Source organism: Lagenorhynchus albirostris, chromosome 14, assembly GCF_949774975.1.
Source record: "Lagenorhynchus albirostris chromosome 14, mLagAlb1.1, whole genome shotgun sequence".
Classification (NCBI taxonomy): Eukaryota; Metazoa; Chordata; class Mammalia; order Artiodactyla; family Delphinidae; genus Lagenorhynchus; species Lagenorhynchus albirostris.
In genome coordinates, this window is record NC_083108.1 from 64404032 (window position 1) to 64429425 (window position 25394).

Consider the following 25394-nt stretch of genomic DNA (forward strand, 5'->3'; position numbering starts at 1 on the left):
AATGGGGTGATAGTACATGTACCTCATGGACTCACAGGCTGTTTGCAAAGCCCTTTGCACAGTAGCTGGCGGAGCAGGTCCTCAATCCATGTTGGTTTTCTCACTTCCATCAAATAAGGGTTCCTAAACCTTTGCCCCGAACCTCCCACGTCCATCCTCCTGAGCCTGCCCTGCTCTGCACAAACCCTCTCCTCCCTTTCAAATCTCTGTGACCAGGTCAATCACATATACTCAGGGGCCTCAATAAAGGGCAGGGAGCCCAGGTTCTCTTCACCAAGATCTGTCAGCACAGCAATGACCGATGCTAATTATGGGGTGGGGGTAGTGAATCAAGCATCTTGGTCTTGATTTAAATCCCAGCTCAACCCTGTACTGTGTGAAGCACAAGTTCTTTGGCCCTCAATTTCTCCATCTGTAGAACTGGGATAAAACTTCTGCTTAACTCATAGGCTACGCTGTGAGGATGAGATGAAATAATACTATGAGCCTGGCGCATAGTAAGTGAAGAGTTTTAAGGCTTGGAAGCCCCTTGAGGTGGGTCCAAACCCTTTATGTGACACGTGAGTTCAGGACAGTCCAGAGGCAAGCTGCCCAGGGACGCACACCCTCAGTCTATGACAAAGCACATGCCTGGTAGTAATTGCTTGCTCTGTTCTTCACCACTTCCTGCCGCACTGCTATAAATTTATCTGCTTGTACTAGGAAGAAAAAAATAAGAGTTCTGTCCTTAAGTCAGCATGTATCATGTTGCTTATGTCATATGGCCAAAAACACCTAAATAGGAAGATGCTGCCCCGCGGCCAAGAGTCAGTGGCAGCACATGACAAAGACGGGAACACATTAAGCCACACGTGCCAGCATGTTTTCTGACGTTAATCTCCTCATCCCCCTGTGTCACCACAAACACCAAGAAAGGAAATGCACCTCTGAGACTGAATTCAGTTTCAACTGCCCCTCAAACTCGGCTTCGGCCCAATTCCACGCGTTCAGAGCCGAGCTGAAGGCCAGGTCGCGGCTTCTGCGACGGACAGGCATGCACGGGCCTCGGGGCCCTGGGGTTGGACTGACCTGCGGGTAGAAGGTGGACGATGCTGTGCGTGGGCTGCGAACAAACTCCATAAAGAAGGCCCCGTCCTGAGGTCAGAGTGGCAGGAAGCGGCAGCAGGTGCGAGGGGGCGGAGGGACGGAACGTGGCCCAGCAGCGAACCATCGGGGAAGGAGGGGGGGATGAGAGCAAAAAACAAAAACAAGGAGGGAAGGAGAGAAAGAAGGGCACATGAGGGGAAAGGGAAAAAAAAAAGAGAGGGAGAGAGAGAGAGAAAGAGAGAGAGATCCACCCAGGAGGAAAATATCCAAATGCGAAGCATTAGCAGAAACTCACACCTTCCTGGGCAGAATATCCCAGTGGGGTGGGAGCCAGCACCTGGGGGAGAAGGTGTGTCCAAGCGCCTCAGATCTCATCAGAGCCTGGCTTGGCTGCTTGCGTCCTCCCACATAGCTCTGAACATCCTCAGACCTATGCCGAAGGGAGGAGAAGGCCACAGGGCAGCTTGCAGAGGGGGGCATGGGGCAGGATTGGGGGCAGCGTCCTGGCCTCCCGCCTGGCTGGGTGACCAGCAGGCCTCTGGGAGACGCACGGAGGCCTGACGTTTGCGTTTCCGCCTGTAACATGGCAGCCAGATGGGAGAAGAGGATTCACTGCAGGAAAAGTTCTTTTTTTTTTTTTTTTAAATTTTCTATATAGATCATATATTGAAAGTGATGATATTTTGGATACATTATGCAGGAAAAGTTCTTGTTTAATTTTCTGAGCAACCTGGGAACACAGGAGCAGCAATACCTTCTCCCCCACTGGTTGTGTAACAAAATCATATGCAGTCCCCGGGAGGGGCTCCTCAAGCAGCTTTCCCCTCCCCACCCTATTCTTGTGGGGTTCAAGCTGCCGTGTACTTGAAACATAAATGACAGAGAGAACTTTTCCAAAGACCCACTCCCTCCCTCTTTCTTAAGGTCAAGAAGTGTCCTCTTGTCCCTTCAAAATCTTTTTACTTTTTATGCTTTATTATCACTGAAATTCGGAAATGCCACTTGATACACCTGAAGGTCCCTGCTTTCCTAAAACTTTTTAAATTCTAAAAGTAGAATCACTGAAGTATCTCGGTGTCCATTTTACCAGGACTGCTGCCACGCCCATCAGCCACTACGAGCTCAAGTAACAAGCTGAGGAAACACAGGTCTGAGGAGATGCACACTCGGGTACCCTCTACACATCCTGACACAGCTGCTGCCTGGAGAGTGCTGGGCCATCTCCTAACACCTCTGCTTCTCCTGGACCACTTGGGAATCTACACCCAGCAGACCGATGGCTATCCACATGGATTTCAGTGTCCAGCTGGAAGATGAAGGGAGTGTTCTAGACCACGATCTCCTATTTGGCTATTGGTGTATTTTAACCATAATGCTTGTGGTTCTGTAATTTCTGTACTTCTCAGTACTGTCCCCCGCACTGTTTCTAATCCTCAAAGACGGCAGTGGGTGGACGTAACAGCTAGTGAACAGCACACAGGCACTTGTGTGTTCTCACGTTCTATTTGCGTCCCTTCTCTGCCAGAACATACAGAAGCAGAGGTGCTCACGCTGCTGAGATGATGTACCCGTGAGTGAGGACAGGTGAAAAGACTTTCTTCACCAACAGGTCATTCTTGACGCACAGACTATCCTTCGGACTGTACCTAGAGTCACTGCCTTAGAGCTGGGTTTGCGGAAACGACAGCCTACAGCCTAATCCAGTCACCTGGTTATTCCAGCCTGTGAGCTGAGAACCATTAAGATTTTAAATGGTTACAGAAGAGCCCACACAATAGCCTTGATCTTCCCTCTCAGCCCACAAAGCCTAAAATATTTATTGAGGTTTGCTGTCTCTGGCCTATGGATGCTACACACTGCCTGCAGCCTCAGTTGCTACTTTTTCTCAGATTTTAATCCCTCCATCCTAGAAGTCTAATTCTAGGAACTTACCCTGTAGAAACAATCAGAGATGTGATCAAATAATTATGTGCAAGGATGTTTGCAGTATTACTTGTAATTGTGATACACTGCAGAATAATTATACAAACTTATGGAATAATTGCCAAAAACTATTTTTAAAAATCTGAAACCACCATTTTTTTAACAAAAAATGAAGTTATAAACAAAGGTCTAATCATATGATGAAATATTATATAGTTATTTTTTAAAATCAAACTTTGGAGAAATAACGACATGGGGAAATTTTCACGATGTGAAAGTAAAATAAATAAATATGCAGATGGATATACAAGCTGACCACAATGTTGAAAAATAAAATACATCTATTGAATCTCCTTCATTTCCGAGTGAGAGAAACCAAGTAAGAGAATGTGTAGCCAGCTCACCCTGCCACATCAGAACGATATCAGATTCTGAATTTCCAAGGAGAAGGAGTTGGCAGAGACACATCTATTGGTCTTAAAAGCTACAACAAGCCTGACCTGTGGAGCTTTCAGCTCCTCTACTGTACTTGCTATTCCGTATAGAGGCCAAAGCCTCAGGTTTTGGTTTCCATCTCCCAGGATGCTCCCGTCTGACTACTTCTTAGGAGTCTAAGCAAACTGATGGGAATTTCATTCACCAAAGAGTGAGCTCTCCCAGAAGCTGCTTCAGTCATTTTCTACCTCCCTCCCGCCACCAGGAGGGCTGAAGATGGGGCTGAAGGAAAACCAGAGGCCAGTGTCACAGCTTGAGCCAGATCTCGGATAGATAGAGTTTAGCTTGACTGATTTACATCTGCTTTCATCTAGCAGTTAGCGTCCTTACAACCGTGAGCAGGCAAGTCCCTGCATCAAAATAGCAGTGCTGCAAAGGATTCCTCCAAATCCTCAGCACACTTAGTCCTGGACTCATGGGCTGCGTGTTACCCTCCATACTGGGTCCCTGAGCGCACACGCCAGCCCCCCCACCGGAGGGGCTCCTTTACCTTTCGTGGGCTGTCCACGTAGGTGGGAGTCATGGCTACACCGCTGCTCTCGGCTGGGGGGGCGGAGCTCTTGCCCCCATGCACCGCCACCTGCTGTTCTCCCAGGCACCTGAAAGGGGGGAAAACACAGGGCGGTCCTTGCTCAGAGCCCCCTGGGGAAGGACCCATGTTAACCACAACGAAGCGAAGGCAGCTCTGTTGCCAGCACCTTCGAAACACGCTCTTCCGCTTTGTTAATCCTCAGGCCCTACGTGGTGCCCTTAATTTCATTCATTGTCCTGAACAATCACCAGCTGCCACGGAAAATCAGAAAACAGCTCAATTTTAAAAGCCTCTTGGCAGCACCTGGGCTTATGTATTACTTTGAAAAGGCAAGTGACATGGTTTGAGTGACTCTGTCCATGAACACCATTTTTTTAACTCTCTGGGAGAAACTTTTTCTCAGTTTTTATTAAATATACCAGCAGAAGCACATTCTGAACGTTAGGGCTGCGTTACCATTCCGCATTAACTAAACAGGGTGAAATGTGTCGACTCTTTATACATTTTGAAGATCCGTTAATCTTGCAAATGCACACACTTGAGCCCTCCCCACCCCCCAAAAAAATGCCACACACTAATCTAACAGGCATTTATCTCAGACACAAGACAACTATGGTTTTCTTATGACATCTCCTCCCATCTCAGTTCTGGTATCCATAAATGCCTACTTTCACATATATTTTCCTAACTTTTTTTTCCGTACTAAGATAAGCCATGAACTATGGTAACGTAAATGCTACCCCCAAATTAGACTGTTTTAATATACCATTGAATTTTTATTTGGTAAGTTCCAGGAGGCTCACATTACAGTCTAAAGTGCTTCATTGTTACCATAACACACACTTCTCGTGGTGGGAACTTCGAGGCGCCACCCAGACCCTCTGCCGTGGCCCTGCTGACACAGGAACTGGGCATGTTGTCCCCCTCCAGAGACGGCCCAGCTGCACAGCCCGAGCCCCTCCCTGGGCTGCCTGTGGACAGTGAACCATCACCAAGGGGTGTAAAGGCCTGGCCCTGTTGGTCCAACCCGGCTCATCTCCGAACGTGGCTCTAGCTCCAGGGCTTGAGGGAGTTGCCTGAGGCCGTCACTGGGCTTTCCTGCATCTCAGCGTCTCCCTCTGTCCCCTCCGCCTTCCGCCCCCTCCCTCCCACGGGGGCTGAGCCCACGACTAAATTCTGTCTCCATCCGTTTCCCCGGGAAGCCAATTTGTGACATTTCCCTCATCTTAAAGCCTGACACATCTCTTACTGATGGTGAAGTAACCTCATATCGGAGATTAAAAATCAGTTTCCATAGTAACCTGTTACACTCTCTCTTTTTGGTTTTTGTCATGGAAAATTTTCAAACCCATATGAAAATAAGGAGGATAATGTAATCGAACTCTTATCTACCTAGACCCCAGAATTATTTATTGATAGAGCCAATCTTGTTTCATCTATCCCTATCCACCCGATTATTTGGAAGCAAAACTCACACATGCTATTACTTCATCCACAAACACTTCAGTATATATTGTATCTTTAAAAGATTTTAGGACTTCCCTGGGGGCGCAGTGGTTAAGAATCCACCTGCCAATGCAGGGGACACGGGTTCAATCCCTGGTCCAGGAAGATCCCACATGCCAGAGAGCAACTAAGCCCGTGTGCCACAACTACAGAGCCTGCATTCTAGAGCCCGCGAGCCACAACTACTGAAGCCAGTGCACCTAGATCCCGTGCTCTGCAACAAGAGAAGCCACTGCAATGAGAAGCCCACGCACTGCAACTAGAGAAAGCCCGCATGCAGCAACGAAGACCCAACGCAGACCAATATAATAAATAAAGTTTTTAAAAAAAAGATTTTACTGTGTGTTTGTTCAAAACAGGATTCAGTTAAAATCCCTACAATGAAGTCAGTTATGTCTCTCAAGTATTCTTTAAGCTAAAAGCTCCACTCATCCCTCCATCTCCCTGCAATTTATTTGTGGAAGAAAGTAGCTCACTCGTCCTGTAAATTTACAGTCTGGATATGCTGATCATATCCCTTTATTGCTTATCGTGTTCCTCTGCGCCCCATACTTCCTGAGCACTAGAAATTATATTTAGAGGTTTGAGCACATTTAGGTTTGATGGGGCAGTAATTCTTCCTCAGTGTGTTGTGTGCTTCTACATGGAGGCCCACAGCATCTGGAGATGTGAGCGGTCACTGGTGATCTCTGCTAGGTCCGTGAGCGCATCAGAGCCCACATGTGGTAATGTTCCAGCGCTCCTTCTGGACCCATTAGCTGGAATATTGGAGAGAGACACCTCCTGCACCAATCACCTGGGGACTCAGAGGTGTAATTCATATAAGAAAAGCAGACTAAAAGCCTGACTCTGCCTGGTCCACGTACAGTGCACTGTCTCTGCACCACATCGTGGTGTGCTCCTCTGGGCCTCATCCGCAAACACACACTGGGACGCTCTCCTGCGCCTCCTGGGGGCTGTGGCCTAGCCCGTGGCTGGGACAGTGGTGGCAGGAAGCCTCGGTTGCCCCCCAGGGTCCCCTCGTCTGATGCACATGACAACCCCCAGGTACTGAGCTGCCATCTACGTGCTGACCCGTGGACTAGGAGTCGGGGATTCAGAGACAAGTAGGACCCGTCCTTGCCCTTGGAGGTTCCTTGTCTCACGACTCAGGAGAGGGGATGTCACAAAAGGACTAGCTGTACTGTGCAAGTCCACACGTGAGAATACGCATGGGGCACGCTGCCTTCTTCCCAGAGGCCGTGACAATTGCCACGTGGGCTCTCTCCCTGCTCTGACTCCCTGACATCAGTTTATCCCCATCTAACAGGAGCCGCAGAGCTGCGGACTGGCACCTGCAGCCCAGACTGCCCACAGCCACGCTCCTGGGGCCTCTGCCTCCCACGAGAGCCTGACAACAGGTGCACGCCTCCAGGTAAAGACCCAGGAGAAATGGAGGAAACAGACACGCGTGGTAAGATGACAGGACTACGGGTGAAACTTCTGACACTCTTCTTCGTATGGCTATAACAGTTTTCCATAATAAAATTGGATCTGCTTGGTGTAGCAAAACAATAAAGAAAAACACAAAGTAAAAAATGCCGTGTGAGCAAACGTCACGTAAAGGTCTCGCTCCCTCTGCTCGGCCTCCGGCTCTGAGAAATCACACCACATCACCCAGGAACGGTCATCTGTCCTGCCTCCTGCTGTGGGGTCAGCTGAGCTCCCCACACACACCCAGGGACACTGCCACCCCAAAGTACCCGTGCTCTTCAAGTCTGAGCAGAAAGAGGCTCCTTGGGGTGCACTGAACGATGACTCACTGACACATTAAAATAAGATTCCCCTGCCCCCAAATTCGCACCCCTCCCAGCAACATATGTTCCTTGTTCTTTTTTCCAGCAGGAAAGGTCTGTGATTAGCTACAGGGACAACCTGCCAGGTGGAGTTCTGGGGTCTTTCCTTGGTCAGATAAAGGTATTTTCTGGAGGCCCCAGTGCCCTCAGTAATGAGCCCGACCTACCCCAGCTCTCCTCCTCTCATCTGCTCCCCTGTCACCATGGCCACGCTCTTCCCTTCTCTCCCCGCATCCCTTCCTCTCCATCCCATCCTCACCCTCTAGCCTCTTCTACCTCTCGCCTGGACTAGTGAGGCCTCTGCCTCCTGGGCCCACCCACCAGGCCTTCCTGTACACAGAACCCATCTCTGCAAACACCACTTCTGCCAAAGATGCTGAATGAATATTACATGATATTAAGGAACTGCTGTGACTTTTTAGGTAAATTATGGTATTACAGTTTTGCTTTAGGAGTACTTATCTTTCAGAGATGCACACTGAAATATTATAGACAAAGGGGTGTGATGTCTGGGATTTCATAAGAAATAAAAAGGAAGATATGAGCAAGCAGGATATAAATGAAACAAGATTGGCCGTGAGTTGATAATCATTGAAGCTGGGTGATGGGTAAACAGGGATTTAATACACGAGTCTACTTTTTTTTAATCTGTTTGAAATTTTCCATTAAAATAAACTTTCAAAGGGTCGCTCTTGCTATGAGAATGTGTAAGAAGAGCCTGGAATCCGATTTCCCATGCTGTCTTTGCAACTGCATCTCCCACTGGGCCTCGGGCTCACTCATGTTACCTTCTGAAAGCTTAACATATTTGGGCTCCTGTGGGCATGGCACAGACCCCCTCACCAGACAGACACCAGGAAGTACAGCAGGGATCTGATCTGGCTGGAAGGCTGGAGGGGGCAGGGAAGACCTCCCAGAGTAGGTCCCACCTGCTCGTGGCAATGTTTTCTCCTTTTCCCCAAGTCCTCCCCCTACCCCCCATATAAATGCATCCCTTTCTACAAGGACATCTTAAATCCTACCTTCTGTGACGCCGTCCCTGCCCTCCCAAAGCAAGATGTGGTCCCACGGGGGTCCTAAGAGCTGCAGCACCTACTGTTTACAAAGGGACCACACACTCAAATGCCTAGAGAAGCTGGTCAGGTGGCCCTTGTCTGAGGGGCCAAGACAAGTCCAAGAGCAGACGGCGTGCTGGTTCTACAGTAAACCAGGGGCACTAGTCCACCTAAAGTGCCAGCCCGTCGTGGCTGGGCTTGAACGTGGACCCAGTGGTAACTGAGCCTCCACCACTTAGAGCAAAGTTGGATGTTACATATTACCCATAATATGATTTCGTATTACATTATCTATATTTTTTATACAATATAACCATGTTATATATTTTTTCATGTAAGAATTCATTAAGAAATCAAGATTTTTATATGAAATCTTCAAACGAAAAAAATTTGGCTCAAATATTTAAAAAGTATTTTGTGTTTTTAGGGCAATGTTAACTACTTTATAACGGTGGCTACATGTCATTATAAGTTTGTCTAAACCCATAGAATGTGAAACACCAAGAGTGAACCCTGATGTAAATAAACTGTGCTCTTTGGGTGACTACGATGTGTTAATGCAGGTCCATTGATTGTAACAAATGTACCGTTCAGTGAGGGATGTGGATAATGCGCAGGGACAGGGTGTAGATGGGAACTCTCTGTACCTTCCATTCAGTTTTGCCTTGAACCTAAAACTGCCCTAAAAAAGAAAGTCTATTAAAAATACAAAACAAACAAAAGCCCAACCAACCAACAAAAAAACACCTTGTGGACCAAACCAACTGTATCTGTAGTTCAAATCAAGTCCCAGACTGCAAGTTTTTAACTTCTGACCTACTTCATGACATTCGACACTTACCAGGTATTAACCTAGCTTTCTTTTCACATATGTGTCTTTTTGTCAGTTACTGGCTCCTTGGTAGACAGAAGTCACATTTCACCGCACTGGGGCCTGGGGGATGGGAACGAGTCTCTGTCCACCAGGTACTTACTTCTGAGTGGCTTCCATTTCCAGCAGGGCAGACAGAGCTGAGGTTCCCTTCTTCCCAACCGTGGGGCCGGTCGACTCGAGGGAGTGGGTAGGGATGGGCCCAGCCATCTGCAAGCCTTTCATGGCGGCCCCTTTCTAAAGCATAGAGGAGGAGACAGGCCATCAGATGCTGCTGCGTCTGCTGTGCCTCAGGCTCTGGGAGCCCATCAGTGCACTTGGGGAAGATGGGGTCTCAGGATCAGGAAATGCCAGGAAACGGCTTTTTGCTTGAACTGAAGGTCCCAAATAGCTGTGGACTCAAAACACACTGCCTCCTTGAGGCGGTTTACGTACAGCATCTCATTTTATTCTCAATCAACGGCTCAAGGATTTCTTTGTAAATAACATCACATCTAATTTATGGAAAAAGAAGCTAAGTCTCAGAGAAGTGAAGTAACTTATCCCAAATCGCACGGCAGCTGGAATTCAAACTCCAGTTAACTGACTTCAAAACCAAGGTCTGGGCTTCCTTGGTGGCGCAGGGGTTGAGAGTCCACCTGCCGATGCAGGGGACACGGGTTCGTGCCCCGGTCCGGGAGGATCCCACATGCCGCAGAGCGGCTGGGCCCGTGAGCCATGGCCACTGAGCCTGCGCGTCCGGAGCCTGTGCTCCGCAACGGGAGAGGCCACAACAGTGAAAGGCCCGCGTACCGCAAAAAAAAAAAAAAAAACTAAGGTTCTTTCCACTACATAAGCTCTCCCAGAAATGATGCTGTGTACGAGAGGCAGCTGGCCTGGGTTAAAGAACACTGAACTTGAGGTTAAAAACAAAAAATAAAAACACGGTTGATGATGGAACACTACTCAGCAATGGAAAGGAATGAACCGTGGATTTCAGCGACAAATTGGATGAACCCGAAAGGCATTATGCTGAGTGAAAGAAAGCAGCCTCGAAAGGTTACGTATCGTATGATTTCACTTATAGGACATTTGGAAAAGACAACAGTATAGTGATGGAGGACAGACCAGTGGCTGCCAGGGGTTAGAGATGGGGGACAGTGTGACTCTAAAGGGTAGTGTGAGAGTTTTTTTGCACTGATGGAACTATTCCATGTCCTGATTATGGTGGTGGGGGTGGTTATGTGAATCTACACATTTGTAAAATTCACAGAGCGGTATGTGTACACACACACACACACACACACACACACACACACACACACACTCTCTGAATCATCCCAGATCAGCCCTTTATTAGCTTGGTGTCCTCAGACACATCCCATCACCCCCACGAGCCTCAGCATCCTCACTGGGGAGTGAGTGGTTGAATGAAGGCCCAAGGGTGCAGGAAACACTACAAGTGACATTGCCGCTGTCACCCTCTTGAGCGAGTTTCTATCCAGCAATCCAGCACCAGCAATCCAGTCACATAAGCAGCTGTGCCTGACGCCGGGTCCCCAGTGGGGAGCTCACAAAGGGCTGTATCCTCGGGTCAGATGCGTGGCCCCAGCCCGGTGGCTGGCTGTGTACCCTGCTTCACCCTGCTCTGGAGGAGAACCCACTTCTTTGGACTGAAGATAAACGCTGGGCAGCTGTGGAGTAAAGAAACTGGCCGGCGAGAGGCCTCAGACACAGGAGGAGACGGTCCCTGCATCCCAGACCGGGCCCAGCCCCCAAGGGGTCCGTGGTGCCTCACCCGCATCATGCGATCGGAGCGGTGCCGCCGGCGGATCCGGTTTAGGCCCTCCACGAATCGGATGAAGCCATCCAGGAGCTGCCACTCCTCCTCGTCTGCCCGAGGCCTGTCCCCGTAGATGTCACAGTGGGCCTCCCCCTCTGTGATGCGCTTGGTGGCGGTGACACAGGCTGGCAGCAGCAGGAAGCGGGTCCTCCAGAACTTCAGAGACTCAATTAAGCTACAGAGGGCCAGAGGGGAAAAGGGGTGGTGGTGAGAAAAAGTAGATGATAAAAGCACCCCAGTAAGCATCCCATCTCAACACCCACGCCCCCGGAGTGAGGGTGCAAGCGTCCATCTGCCAAGGAGCACGTGCTCATCTGATGCTGCATTTCACGCAGGCTGAGAGGTAAGAACTCCAAGGCTGCTTTTACTTTCTATCCCAGAGACGTCAGAATGCTTCTGTGCACCCAGGCCCAGTGCCGCTGTGGCCTTTTATCATCACAACCATAAATCATGCGTAAAAATGAAAAATTAAAAACAAGATGTCACAGGGAATTCCCTGGTGGTCCACTGGTTAGGACTCGGCACTTCCACTGCTGTGCGCCCAGGTTCAATCCCTGGTCAGGGAACTAAGATCCTGCATGCCTCGTAGCATGGCCAAAAAAATAAAATAAAATAAAATAAAAACAAGACGTCACAAAGCTTTTATATATAGAATGGATAAACAACAAGGTCCTACTGTATAGCACAGAGAACTATATTCAATATCCTGTAATAATAAAAAAAACAGTGAAATAATGCTATTTGCAGGGATATGGATGGCCCTAGAGATAGTCATACTGAATGAAGTAAGTCAGAGAAAGACAAATATCATATGATATCACTTATATGTGGAATCTAAAAAAAAAATGGTACAAATGGACCTATTTATAAAATAGAAATTGAGTCACAGATGTAGAAAACAAACTTATGGTTACCAAGGGGGAAAGGGGTGGGGAGGGACAAATTGGGAGACTGGGATTGACATATACACACTATATAAAACAGATAACTAATAAGAACCTACTATAAAGCACAGGGAACTCTATTCAGTACTCTGTAATGACCTACGTGGGAATAGAATCTAAAAAAGAGTGGGTATATGTATATGTATAACTGATTCACTTTGCTGTACAGCAGAAGCTAACACAACATTGTAAATCAACTATGCTCCAATAAAAAGAAAGAAAAAATCTATATTTATATGAAACCATCACATTGTACACCTTAAATATGTACAATTTTTGTCAGTTATACCTCAATAAAGCTGAAAAATGATTTTTAAAAAATCCTATGATAAACCATAACGGAAAAGAATACAAAAAAAAAGAATGTATATATGTGTATAACGGAACCACTTTGCTCGACAGCAGAAATTAACACAACATTGTAAATCAACTAGACTTCAATTAAAAAAAAAAAAAGATGTCACAAGCAGTCAGGAAAATGTGAAGAGCACTGACATTCCACCAAAGAGCACATCTTGGGACTTCCCTTGTGGCACAGTGGTTAAAACTCCGCACTCCCATTGCAGGGGCCCAGGTTCGATCCCTGGTCAGGGAACTAGATCCCACATGCATGCCACAACTAAGAGTTCACATGCCACAACTAAGGAGACTGTGTGCTGCAACTATGGACCCAGAGAGCCACAACTAAGGAGCTCATGTGCTTCAACTAAAGAAGCCCGTCTGCTGCAACTAAGGAGCCCATGAACCACAACTAAGGAGCCCACCTGCTGCAACTAAGAGCCGGTGCAACCAAATAAATAAATAAATATTTTTTAAAGAAAGAGCACATCTTCACCAGGTTTTTTGCTGTTGTTTGTTGTTTCATGCGGTAAAATATACATAACAAATTTACCACTTTAATGATCTCTAAGTGCACAATTCAGCAGCATTCAGTACATTCACACTGTTGCACAACCAGCCACGTCCATCTCATCACTGAGTTTTTAACCCAATGCAGATGTGCTATTTCCCTCCATTTTCTTTTTCTTTTTTTTCTTCTAAAACAGGCATCATTTTGCAATCAGGAGAAGGGACAGAGACATTAAAATACGGACACACACAAGGCGGCGAGGATGGAAAGTGAAATCGGGGTCTCTGACCTGAAATCCTCGGAGCCGGCAGAGCAGATGTACTGGTCTAAGTAATTCCACTTGTACTCCTCCAGCCGCTCGTGCGAGAATTCCACCCAACAGGAGACAAACTCCGAGTCTGAGTGGGAGGGGCAGAGGCTGTAAGTGTAGTGGATCTGGGCAGATTCGTAAGGGTACCTGAAAAACAAAGGGTGTGGCCTGAGGTCCAAACAAGGATCCCCCCCTCCCCCCAAGTCTCCTGTACCTTTTCTGTCTCAAGACACTTAGCAGTATCCTTGGCACTCAACCCTCGACCACAGTAACCAAAACTCATCCCACGGAACTGGTAATGGAGATTTCTCAGTTCTTAAACTTTCTCATTCTTCTAGCCTCATACTCTTTATTTTTAATTGGCATGTTAAGACTCATGCTAAACATTATAAGCTGGATCAAATCCCTTTTGGAAGCAGGTGAGCTACAACCATAAAATACAACCCTAGAGAGCAAAACAGTAACTCTGAAAGAAAAACCAATTACTCAACCTCCTTGGTTTGAATTACGTGTTATACACATAATTCAGTATGTGGACAGTATGTGTTAGAAACATAACTTAGTAGTTTGACATAATTTAGGACAGAGCTGGAAACTTTAAATACCCAAGGACTCACTTGGGAAGGTATCGTGTCACTGTGATCATCTTATCCTTCAGTGTGACTTTGTGGAAAGTTCTGCCCATGCTCAGCCAGTACTGGTCTTCCTCCTCAGGGCGGTTTCGGGACACAAGGCCTAATAGGGAAAAAAATAAATAATTTCCTCCATCTGGTTGAGGGTCATTCCTTTAACAGGCAATTGCTTCTCTTCCATATAGATTTAGAAAAGGAGAAACAAAAGAGGCAACACTTTCTTTCCAGGGGCAGTTTCATGGAAAAGAAATATTCTTGGTTTAAGAAAAAAAGAAAAGCCCTGAAGTGGGCAGATTTTTCTGTTACTGAACCAGCCAGCAGGAGGTTAGAGCCTGGGGGTGCCTACAACAGCTGGCTGAACAGCCCAATGCCTCGTCCTCTGTGAAGGAAAGTTCCGGAGTAGATGTTAATTGGCTAAAATGGAACTCCACTCCCCTCAGGCACAAGCTGCCACCCGGCATCTGAGGCCCTCAACCGCGGGGGTGGCCAACCTAGCTTTCGGCCCTCAGCCCCCGTGACGCCCACACTGCTGCACCACGTTTCAGACTTATTTGCTCGAATTTCCTTCTCCAAACATTTGCTCCTGTTGCTTCTTCTGCCTTCTCTTCCTGGGCGACTGTCGAAATCCTAGGGATCATTTAAGGTCACCATCAAATGCCACTTCCTCCAGAAAGCTATCAGACCCTATCAGCGGTGAATTCTACCCTGGATGTAGCTCCTTGTGTGCCTCTGTCTCACACCCTGACAAACCAGAAGTTCCAGGAGGCCGGGACCCAAATCTTGTTCGTCTTTGTATTTTCAGTAGCACCTGATAAAGTGCTATTTCACAGAAAAGGAAGTAGGCAACCTGGATGGAGCCACTGACACGAAAAGCAGATTCATCCCACTGCTCTTGGGATAAGAACAAAATCCTTCACGTGGGCCTGTGCAGACTGGGTCTCCTGACATCTCCGGCCACATTGCTGGCTTATTCCCAGTGCTCTCCACGCCAGTCTTCTTTCGGGTGCCTAGAAAGTCTCATGAGGTCTTCCAGCCAACAGGGCCTTTGCACATACTAACCCTGCTGCCTGGCATGCTTGGCCCACCTGTTCCTGCCCTCCACTCCTCTCTCACTAAAAACTCCTGCATGTGTTTCAGGTACAGCAGCAGCTCAAACATCAACTCCTCAAAGAAGCCGCCCCTGACTCTCCAGACCAGATCAGGTCCTGTATTAAATATTCTCGCAGCCCTCTGATTTTTCCCTCACAGTCTTTATTGCAACGTGGAATTGTATATCATAGTTTGACTAATGTTATTTTCCCCCACAGAGCAGGAGCTTCAAAAATATTAATGAGGGGCTTCCCTGGTGGCGCAGTGGTTGAGAGTCCACCTGCCGATGCAGGGAACACGGGTTTGTGCCCCGGTCTGGGAAGATCCCACATGCCACGGAGCGGCTGGGCCCATGAGCCATGGCCGCTGAGCCTGCGCGTCCGGAGCCTATGCTCCGCAACGGGAGAGGCCACAACAGTGAGAGGCCCGCGTACCGCAAAAAAAAAAAAAAAAAAAAAAACTAATGAGGACTTCCCTGGTGGCGCAGTGGTTAAGAATCTGCCTGCCAGTGCAGGGGACATGGGTTCGATCCCTGGACCAGGAAGATCCCACATGTGGCGGAGCAACTAAGCCCGTGCGCCACAACTACTGAGCCTGCGCTCTAGAGCTCACGTGCCACAACTCCTGAAGCCCACGCACTCTAGGGCCCATGCTCCACAACAAGAGAAGCCACCGCAATGAGAAGCCGGTGCACCGCAACAAAGAGTAGCCCCTGCTCGCCACAACTAGAGAAAGCCCGCGCGCAGCAATGAAGACCCAACAGAGCCAAAAGAAAAAATACTAATGAACGAATGAATGAACACAGTCATATATTCATCAAGGCACACTGTCGTACACCAGGCACAGTGGTTTTCGTGGTGGAGGACAACAAGATGCAGCTGAAATCATCCTGGCACTCAGAAAGGTTACTATTCAGTACAGTCTATAATGTGCGAAAAAGGCATCACGTGATACATATCACAAGGGGCTTTTAGAGAAAATCCAGAGGGAATCCAAAGCTTTGTCGTGAACAACAGGACCTGGACCGGAGGACTGCTAAGCTCCCATTAACAGGTCCACACTTCTTTGATCCTCTAACCAGAGGAGATTTTTAAAAAATTTTTGGTTGCTTTGGGTCTTCATTGCTGCGCACGGGCTTTTCTCTAGTTGCGGTGTGCAGGCTTCTCATTGCAGTGGCTTCTCTTGTTGCGGAGCACAGGCTCTAGGCAAGTGGGCTTCAGTAGTTGCATCACGCAGGCTCAGTAGTTATGGCTCCGGGCTCTAGAGCGCAGGCTCAGTAGCTGTGGCACATGGGCCTAGCTGCTCCGTGGCATGTGGGATCTTCCCGGACCAGGCTCGAACACGTGTCCCCTGCATTGGCAGGCAGATTCCTAACTACTGCGCCACCAGGGAAGTCCCCAGAGGAGCTTTAATGAAGCCAAAGATGGCCTGAGGTTTGGTGCTGGCTGGTTAGGGAGGAGGGAAGCTCATTAGCTACAAGGAGGAAGCAGGGGACTATCAGATGCTCAGTGATGGTTCCAGGAAGTGACCGCCGCCGTGTGGTTCCAGGCCCCTGCATGTAATTCTCGCTGCCCGACTTGTTTCAGAGGAGCCCTCCAGAGCCCAGCTCTGACTCAGCCGGTGCCACTGAGTCTCCGCCACTCACTAGCCTCTGCCACTCAGGGACAAACCATCCCGGCTTCAAGTCACTGAGCTGCAGTGACAAACAAGAGAACATGAATCCAGAATAGGAAAAAAACCCAAAAAACAATAAGTATAAACTTGAGATTCAGGTAACATGAGAAGACCTACTGTGTCAGGCACTGTGTGAGACATAAACCCAGGCTCCTGGGTCTGGAATATTCACCCTGTAGTTTGACAGCTCAGCCCCTGCTTGGCTGCCTGGGACCCCGAGGTACTGCTCAAGCCAGGCTGGAACTTCCTGAATTTGGTCATACCCTCTACCTTAAAAGGAGAGTTTTAAGATAACTCTGAACCTAGTGGAGAGTTTAATTCTCATGTAAAGTTAGATTTAGAGGGGAAAAAAATGTGTGTTGAAAAACAATGACTCCTAAATGTATGTATTCCCTACTATCTTGAGAACCTGCTTGCACAAACTTAGTAGAGAAGAGAAACTACAGTCCAAAGAGGACAGCTCACCACGGCCATAGAGCGGGCTGCTGCTGAGCGGGGGCGGGCCAGCGGGGCTGGGCTGCTGTGCCCTGGGCTGCACGATGATCTGGTAGCCCTGCATGAGCCGCTGGCAGACAAACTCCTCAAACACCTGCTGAGCCGTCATCTGCACACCTTCCTCGTCCCTCCTGAAAAGACAGACGGCTGTTCACAGGACATGCCTGGCCCAGGGCCGTGTGACACTCATGGAGTCCCCCGGTCCTTGGCTTCATCCCCACGAGCCAGCCCTGATGACCCTTCTGTGGTGGTAAGTGAAACTAACGATTTGTAAACCAGTCTTGGGAGAAACAAAAGCTGCGCGCTTTTCCTCTGCCACCAACCTGTCGATGTCGGCCTCTGGGAGGAGATCGTAGCAGCCCTCTGTGTAGTCATTCTGCAGGCCCTGGCGGTCGGGGAAGTAGTCCGTGGTGAGGGGGAGGCACGCCGGAGTAGTGAGAGACTTCCAGTCCACGCCAACTGTGCAACAGAAGCCTGGCACTACAGGGGGAGCAGACAGCGTCAGAACTGCCTCGTGTGAACAGGGAGGAAGGTACGTGTAGTCACCAGGCAGGTGTAGGATGGCGGGGTGGGGGGTGGGGGACGGGGGGAGGGAAGAAGGGAGGGGGAAGGAGAAAGTAGGTGGTGACAGGTGATAAAATTGCCAGGAAAGGGGTGGGGGGGGAGAAAGAGAGAGAAACAGAGGCTGTTAGACAACGCAGTGCTTATCCAATCCCATCATGCAAATGGGATGCACAGCCGATACTTTTCATTTTCTGCTGATCATGAGCTACAGCCGCGATGCCAGTGAGGTTACCGCAGGGCAGGCCAGGCCAGGCAGTTACACATCGAAGCAAATCAACATTCCGAGACCGGAAGAGAGACTCGAGCTGGAAGCCTCCCCTGGGCTGATGGAGAGGCTGGGTGGGGAGAGGAGGAGAGCGCAGCTGGATTTTGGAGCTGGATTTTGGAGCGAATAGCACACGGGAGCAGAATTCAGGAACGCTTTCAGGATGGCAAAAATAAGTCACAGATCCAAAAGGGTAGGAAGAGGAATCAAGGAAGGATGTCTGGGAGTTACAAGGCCGGAACTTTAGGAGACAGAGTTTAACAATCTAGAAATGAAAGCTGCCATCAGCAGAGTGGGCCCGACCACAGGGGTCTGTCCAAAACCTCCTGCTCTTTGGGTAAAGCAGAGTTTCTCCACCTCGGGGCATGAAGGCTATTCTAGACCAGATAACTCTTTGTTGTGGGGGCTGTCCTGGGCATTGTAGGATGTGAGCAGCATCCCTGGTCCCTACTCACTAGATGCCAGTGACATCTTCTGGTTGTGAAAACCAAAAATGTCTGTAGACATGACCAAATGTGCCCTGAAGTGCAAAATATTCCCCGGTTGAGAATCAGAGTTAAAGTAATGGGGCGGTATTCTCTCTTAAGTCATTTAAGTGAAAATTATTTGTCAAATCTCCATGCGAGGGAGCAACGAGCAACAGAAACACTCCGCGCCTCTGCCTCTGCATTCCCAGTGAGACCCTCACGCACCTCACTTCTCGTGGTGCCCTGTGACTTACCGTGTGCTGTACCCCCTCACATCACCTCCTCCGAGCAGGTGTGGAGGCATCATCGGCCCCTTTAAACACCTGGCCGAGCCGAACCCACCACAGGTCACAGGGCCAGAAGCCACTCTGCTCAGGGATCTTTCCTCCATACAGTGACCGACACACACCACCCAGGGCAACAGAGCCTCCCTGAGCCCGGAGTTAGGGACAAGAAGGGGATTGCACCCTGAGTCCCAGCAGGAAACATGCCCTGTGTGGCAGCCCTGCTTTGGGGAAGATGACTTGACCTGCAACAGGCCTAACTCCATGGTCTCCACTCCAGGTCCTGGGCTGACTTTTGGTTGGTTGGTTTGAATTTTATTTTATTGTGGTAAGAACACTTAGCGTGAGATCTACCATCTTAGCAAATTTTTAAGTGTAGTGGAGGGTAGGGTGAGGCAGGGTGGAATGAATTGGGAGAATGGGATTGACATATATACACTAATATGTATAAAATGGATAACTAATAAGAACCTGCTGTATAATAAATAAAAATAAATAAAATTTAAAAAAACAAACAACAACAACAAAATTTGTAAGTGTCCAATTCAGTATTGTTAACTGAGGACAGTGCCGAGCAGCAGGTCTCCAGAACTTACTCATCTCCCAGGACTGAAGCTTTACGCCCACCAATCAGCAACACCCCCCCTACTGCCCACCTCCCCACAGGTCCCAGGCAATCACCACTCCACTCTCTGAGTCTATGCGTTTGACTCTATACAGGTCTTGTTAACTCCTTACTACTTCAAGAACTCAAAACACAGCCAAGGGGGAAGGGGGGAGGGAGAGGGATGGACTGGGAGTTTGGGGTTGGTAGATGCAAACTATTACATTTAGGACGGATAAACGACAAGGTCCTAATGTATAGCACAGGGAACTATACTCAGTCTCCTGTGATAAACCATAATGCAAAAGAATATGGAAAAAAAAAGTCTATATGTGTATAACCGAGTCACTTTGCTGTACAGCAGAGATTGGCATAATGTTGTAAATCAACTAGACTTCAATTAAAAAATAAATAAACTTTTTTAAAAAAAGACACAGCCCACGATAACCTAGTTAACACCCCAATTCCCCATAGGGCAGACGAGGGATGAATTTGTTCACATTTCTTGGTTAGAACCAGCAGCAGAAGGTGGGCACACAATGCAGCCCCCGTGGGGAGGCCAGAAACAGAAGACACTCTATCACTGTGCCTTCTTACATCGTTCTGGCCGTCACCAGCTTCCTGACCCTCAAGATCATAAAAACCTTTTAGAAATGGTGTCTGCGGGCACACACTGAGATACGGAGAATTCAAACCCCGTGGTGAGAAAAGCTCCCGATTCTTAGCTTGATGATGTTCTTTTCATGGGTAAAAGGTCTGTGTGGCCTCTTTTCTACCTCCAGTATCTTCAGGCCCTGCAGAGGCCTCTGAGGAGGTCCCACCTCAGAATCATTCAGTTAACAGTAATAAACACAGATGACAAAATCCAGTGCTGGGGTTGTAGAGAAGAAACAGGCTCATCTATTCAAGGCTGGCAGCTTTCTAGAAAACAATCAATCTGCCAACTATTCTTTGGAATATATTCCGAGGATCTGAACCAAGAGAAAAAAACACACCCACTGCACCATGCATTATATGCTAAAAAACTAGAAATCACCCAAATGGCCACCATTAAGACATGATTATCCAAAGCACGATTTAATAATGTGTTTGATATTGCCATGAAAAATGACCAGTATGCCAGACCTGGAGAAGTAGTGAAATGATTGTTAAGTTCCTTAAAAGTGGGGATAAAAAGACTTGGTGATGTACATATATCCACTGGTCACAGTGAAGTAAAGCAAAATCGACCAAGCAGTAGAATTTTTTTTTTTCTGGTCTTTTGCTATTGTTGATATTTAGATGTTCAGCTATTTCAATAGACAAGGATGATCAAAGCAAATGCAACCCAGACAAACACTTCCAACTACAGGGATGTAAACAGTTTCAGGTCTTATTCCTTCCGACTTCTCCCCAGAGCCATCATTAAGCATTTGAGAGCCAAGGCCAGCTCTGGGAATTCCGCTACCCTTCCTGTGTGGCCCCGAATCACATTCCAGAACAGGCCCCGAATCACATTCCAGAACAGGTCCCTGCCACTCATGTTCCATCGGAGAGGCTGCAGAGTCTCCCCTCTCCCCTCACCACCCAGAGACATGTGAACTTCCAGACCATTCTCTTCCCAAAGGGCTCCCTCTTGCTCCCCCAGTGCCTTGACCATCCACCCCCACGCCCCCACCTCCCTGCCACCTTCCCCCGTCAGCAGGCCCCTCTTACTTGGGTCTGGAGAGGTAGAAACACTGTCCTCTAAAGAATCCTTATTCTGGGTCCTAGGATTCATACCTGTGGAAAGATGAAAAGAATCTGTGTCAGTGAGACTCATTCTGCAATAAAACTTCTGACCAGTTATGGTTTTAAAAAAAAGCCCCAAACTGTAGCTAAAAATAAAAAACCAAGTACAAATTCTGTGCTGAGTATCTCCAACAGCACAAAAGAATCCATCAAAGAAAAACGAGCAATCTAAAGTTCGGGAAGGAGACAGAACTTTACTCTGAAGTTATCAATACTGTTCGCCTAATGGGACCTTTAGGGCACATGCACAAAAGCAAACAGCAACCCACCACTTAGAATAAGAAACGGGACGGGGCTTCCCTGGTGGTGCAGTGGTTGAGAGTCTGCCTGCCGACACAGGGGACACGGGTTCGTGCCCCGGTCCGGGAAGATCCCACATGCTGCGGAGCGGCTGGGCCTGTGAGCCATGGCCACTGAGCCTGCGCATCTGGAGCCTGTGCTCCTCAACGGGAGAGGCCACAACAGTGAGAGGCCCGTGTACCGCAAAAAAAAAAAAAAAAGAAAAACAGAAACAGGACGAATTTCAAAATAATTTCAACTAATTAGAGCAACCTTTAGCAAACACAAGATGACCTATTTAAATTTAGTCCACTTAACAGTCATCCTCTGAAATTTTCTTTCCTGAATCATGGCTTCCTGGAATATAACTTATGCATTGAAATGCAATGCATTTCAATGCAACTTATTGACTGAAAAGTAATAGAACTAATTTCAAAACACACATTTCAATATTTAAATGTCCCTTTCAGGGCTTCCCTGGTAGCGCAGCGGTTAAGAATCCGCCTGCCAGTGCAGGGGACACAGGTTCGAGCCCTGGTCCGGGAAGGTCCCACATGCCACGGAGCAACTAAGCCCGTGCGCCACAACTACTGAGCCTGCGCTCTGGAGCCCGTGCTCCGCAACAAGAGAAGCCACCGCAATGAAGAGTAGCCCCCTCTCGCCGCAACTAGAGAAAGCCCGCCTGCAGCAACAAAGACCCAACGCAGCCAAAAATAAATAAAAATTAAAAAATTAAATGTCCCTTTCAAAACACCTTTACTAGGGAATTCCCTGTCAGTCCAGTGGTGAGGACACCGCGTTTTCACTGCCAAGGGCAGGGGTTCAATCTCTGGTTGGGGAACTAAGATCCCGAAAGTCGCGCATTTACATTTACTAGAAAATTAGGATAGGACTGGAAAGATCCTCACAAAACTGTCAACAGTGGCTATCTCCTAGAAGAAAGCTGGAGGAAGTGGTGGGAGGGAAAGGAGATCTTTGGCTTTTTACTGTAAATACTTTCGTGTCAGCTGAATCTTTTCTATCAAGAACAAATACTTACAAATCCCTTGTGAAATTTTTGAAAGGACAAGCTACGACCTGTGAGAAAGTATTTGCAAATCGCACCTCTGGCAGAGGACATGTATCCAGAACACATAAAGAACTCTAAAAACTCCAGAGCAGGAGAACAACCTGATGAGGAAATGGGCAAAAGATATGGACACACATACAGAAGGCACGTGAAAAGATGCTCAATGTCATTAGTCACTAGAGAAATGGCAAATCAGAAGTTCGGTGGGATACCTCTGCACCCGGGTCTCTTGGGATGGCTAGAAGGACTGCTCAAGCCAAGTGCTGACCAGGATGTGCAGCAACAGAAACCCTTATCCACTGATTGTAGGAATACAAAATGGCACACCACTTTGGAAAACAGTTTTGCAGTTTCTTTAAAGGTTAAACATATATTGACCATTTGACCCAGCAATCCCACTCCTAGGAATTCACCTAAGAGAAATGAAGATTGATGCTTACACAAAAACCTGTTATGTAAGTTATGTAAATGTGGCTTTATTCACAACCCAAATGTCTTCCACCTGGTGAAGGGATAAACTAATACATCTATACAATGGAATAAGATATGGCAATAAAAAGTACTGAACACGACTGGGGATGCCGGCAACAACTTGGATGAATCTCGAATTATGCTCAGTGAAAGAAGCCAGACTCAGAAGGCTTCAAGTTGTATGATTCCATGTGCAAGACTTGCTGGGAGAGACTAAAGGGACAGAGAACAGATCGGTGGTTGCCAGGGGAGGAGGGAGGGATTGAGTAAAAAGAAGCAGCACAAAGAATCTGAGGGGTAATGGAAATGTTCTGTATCTTGATGTTTTTGTTGGTGCTTATGACTCTATGCATTTGTCAAAACTCATAGAACTGTACACTAAACAGAGTGAATTTTACTGTATGTAAATTTAAAAGTAAATATATATTTTTTTAATTCAGAAAGATGATGTCACTTGGCCAAAACAATTTTAGAACTTCTTTTTTGGAGCTGCCTTCAGTAGATTTTTAAAAATTACTAGCCATCATAATAAGAAGATACAATCTATTAAGTCAGAAAAATAACAGTGCTTCATTTTATTCAAACCCACACTGAGGCAAATGTGAGGTAGGTGTTATCCCTTTTCCACAGATAAAGAAACTGAGGCACAGAGAAGTTAAGTAAGTAACTGAAGATCACACAGTAAGGAAGTGACACCTGCATTTAGACTCTTTCTGCGCAACTCCACAGATGCTTTATTTCCTGACTATCCAAATGGGGCACCAGTTTTCATCTACTGAAAACGTTATCTGTTCTCTGCCAACAGCCAAAAGCCATTTGTAGCTAAATTTTCTGAAAAAGCTAGCCTGACTGACAGCATCCATTTTCACACAAACACAAAGCATAACAAAGAAGAAGCAATGGGGTGGTTTTTCTTGTCTGGCCTGAGAACTGGTATGAAGGCAATTATAAAACCGGCATTCTCCGAGCGATGTGAGCAATAGGAGAATTACTAATACATCGCCTCATGGGTTTGGATTCTAAATTTCATCATCAGAGCACCTTTTTTTTTTTTTTTAACCCAATCCAGACTTCGTCTACAAGAACTGAAATTCTTACCCTCATAAAGAAACAGTTCAACTTAAAAATTGTGTGAGCAATTGTTTGAGTTCAAAGAGGCAACCCATCAAAGGGTTCTCGGAGCACCTCTGGCTTCTAGGCCCAGAGCAGACCTGCCCATCTCTAAGGGATAAAGCATGTTCAGCCTTTTGTGCCTCCCCTGTCTTCCGTCCCCAAACACATTTTATTTGAAAGAAATGAAAAGAATTTAATGAAAAGAATTAGAAGAAATACATATTTTAAAGGCTTCTTCGAAGCTACTTTCACAGTTTCCTTGCAGCTCAAGCCCAGCACACAGCCTCTCCCTGCAGCTCTGCCTCTGAGGCTCAGCTTAGGCCCACAGACTTACCACTGGCATGTGAAGAACCCAACGACCTGGGAGGGCGGGGGGGAGACCTCCTGGGCGGGCGGCTCTGCTCCAACCCAACATTTGGGAATGAACCTCACTCTCAAGGTTGAAAGCCAGACGCACCGCTCGGGGAGCCAATGCTCAGAAGAGTCAACTCAGCTCTGTCTCTTTTGACAGCTGTTCGGAGTCAAGCAGTGTGAATGTGTTCTCTGGTTGCTAACGTTTGGCCAAAAAAGGTAATCTGTGTGGGGCCTTTGGGGCTGCTTCCAGGGGACACCTGTGCCTGGGGCGAGTCACTTCTTCTCTCTGGGCTACAGAGATGGTACTTCCCCACAAACACCCAGCCTGGCCTGGGTGAGTAACTGTGCGCTCTGATTTACTTTGCCTGGTAGCTCTCGGTCCAAATCTGCTGCATGTATCTAAAACTCAACACAAACACCAAGTTGCAGATTCAGAGTCCCGACAGTAAAGAGAAAGAAAACTTGGTGTCCACTGATTTTCTTTATCAAAATTCTCTAGCACAGTTACCCCCATCAGGGGGATGACACTGACAAGTCTTATAAACGGGTGCCCAGTTAAAGAAACAGAGGGATAAACGCTGCCTGCCCAGACCAACCAACAACCTGGTTCCTGCTGGGCAGCACAGGGCCAGGAGGGAAACCTGCAGAGATCCCAGCCCTGTGAATCACAACTCACCTATGAGTCAGGTCCAAATGCAGGCGAAATCGGAGTCACGCCTGCATGCCTGCTCATGGTGCAAACCGCCAAGGCCAGAAGGCAGAGGTGGGTCACAGATGAGGTTTTCCCGTTTCTCTTCCATTTTTTAATGAGGGAAATGTTCACTAGTTTTGTTTCGGCCCCCACTTTGTCCCCAGACAAGGACCCAGTGTGATAATTTTGCCCTGAAGGAACCCGATCTACTTCTGGTCCTTCAACAACTCTGTGAGGCAGGCAGGCAGGTGAAGATCTTTATGTCCATTTCATGATCTAACTTCTATTTTCCAAGGGTCACTCTGAACCACTGTGCTAAAAATAAACTCTACGGCAGGGCAAAG

General features: G+C 47.6%; 1 protein-coding gene across 10 annotated transcripts in view; it reads right to left on the bottom strand.

Moving 5' to 3' along the window:
- DEPDC5 (DEP domain containing 5, GATOR1 subcomplex subunit) overlaps positions 1-25394 on the bottom strand; it is a 93186-nt gene that overhangs the window by 24403 nt on the left and 43389 nt on the right. For 3 of the 10 annotated variants that reach the window (XM_060121481.1, XM_060121484.1, XM_060121480.1), the window contains 9 exons: positions 20999-21064; positions 17443-17626; positions 17090-17250; positions 13847-13964; positions 13209-13376; positions 11081-11300; positions 9407-9540; positions 3995-4103; positions 925-1134 (listed from right to left, as the gene is read on the bottom strand). In XM_060121481.1, coding sequence (XP_059977464.1) covers positions 925-1134; positions 3995-4103; positions 9407-9540; positions 11081-11300; positions 13209-13376; positions 13847-13964; positions 17090-17250; positions 17443-17626; positions 20999-21064 — 1370 coding nt within the window. Of the gene's footprint in view, positions 1-924; positions 1135-3994; positions 4104-9406; positions 9541-11080; positions 11301-13208; positions 13377-13846; positions 13965-17089; positions 17251-17442; positions 17627-17724; positions 20275-20998; positions 21065-25394 lie in introns of those variants that run through there. The other 7 variants (XM_060121486.1, XM_060121482.1, XM_060121483.1 and 4 more) reach the window with 7 other exon arrangements.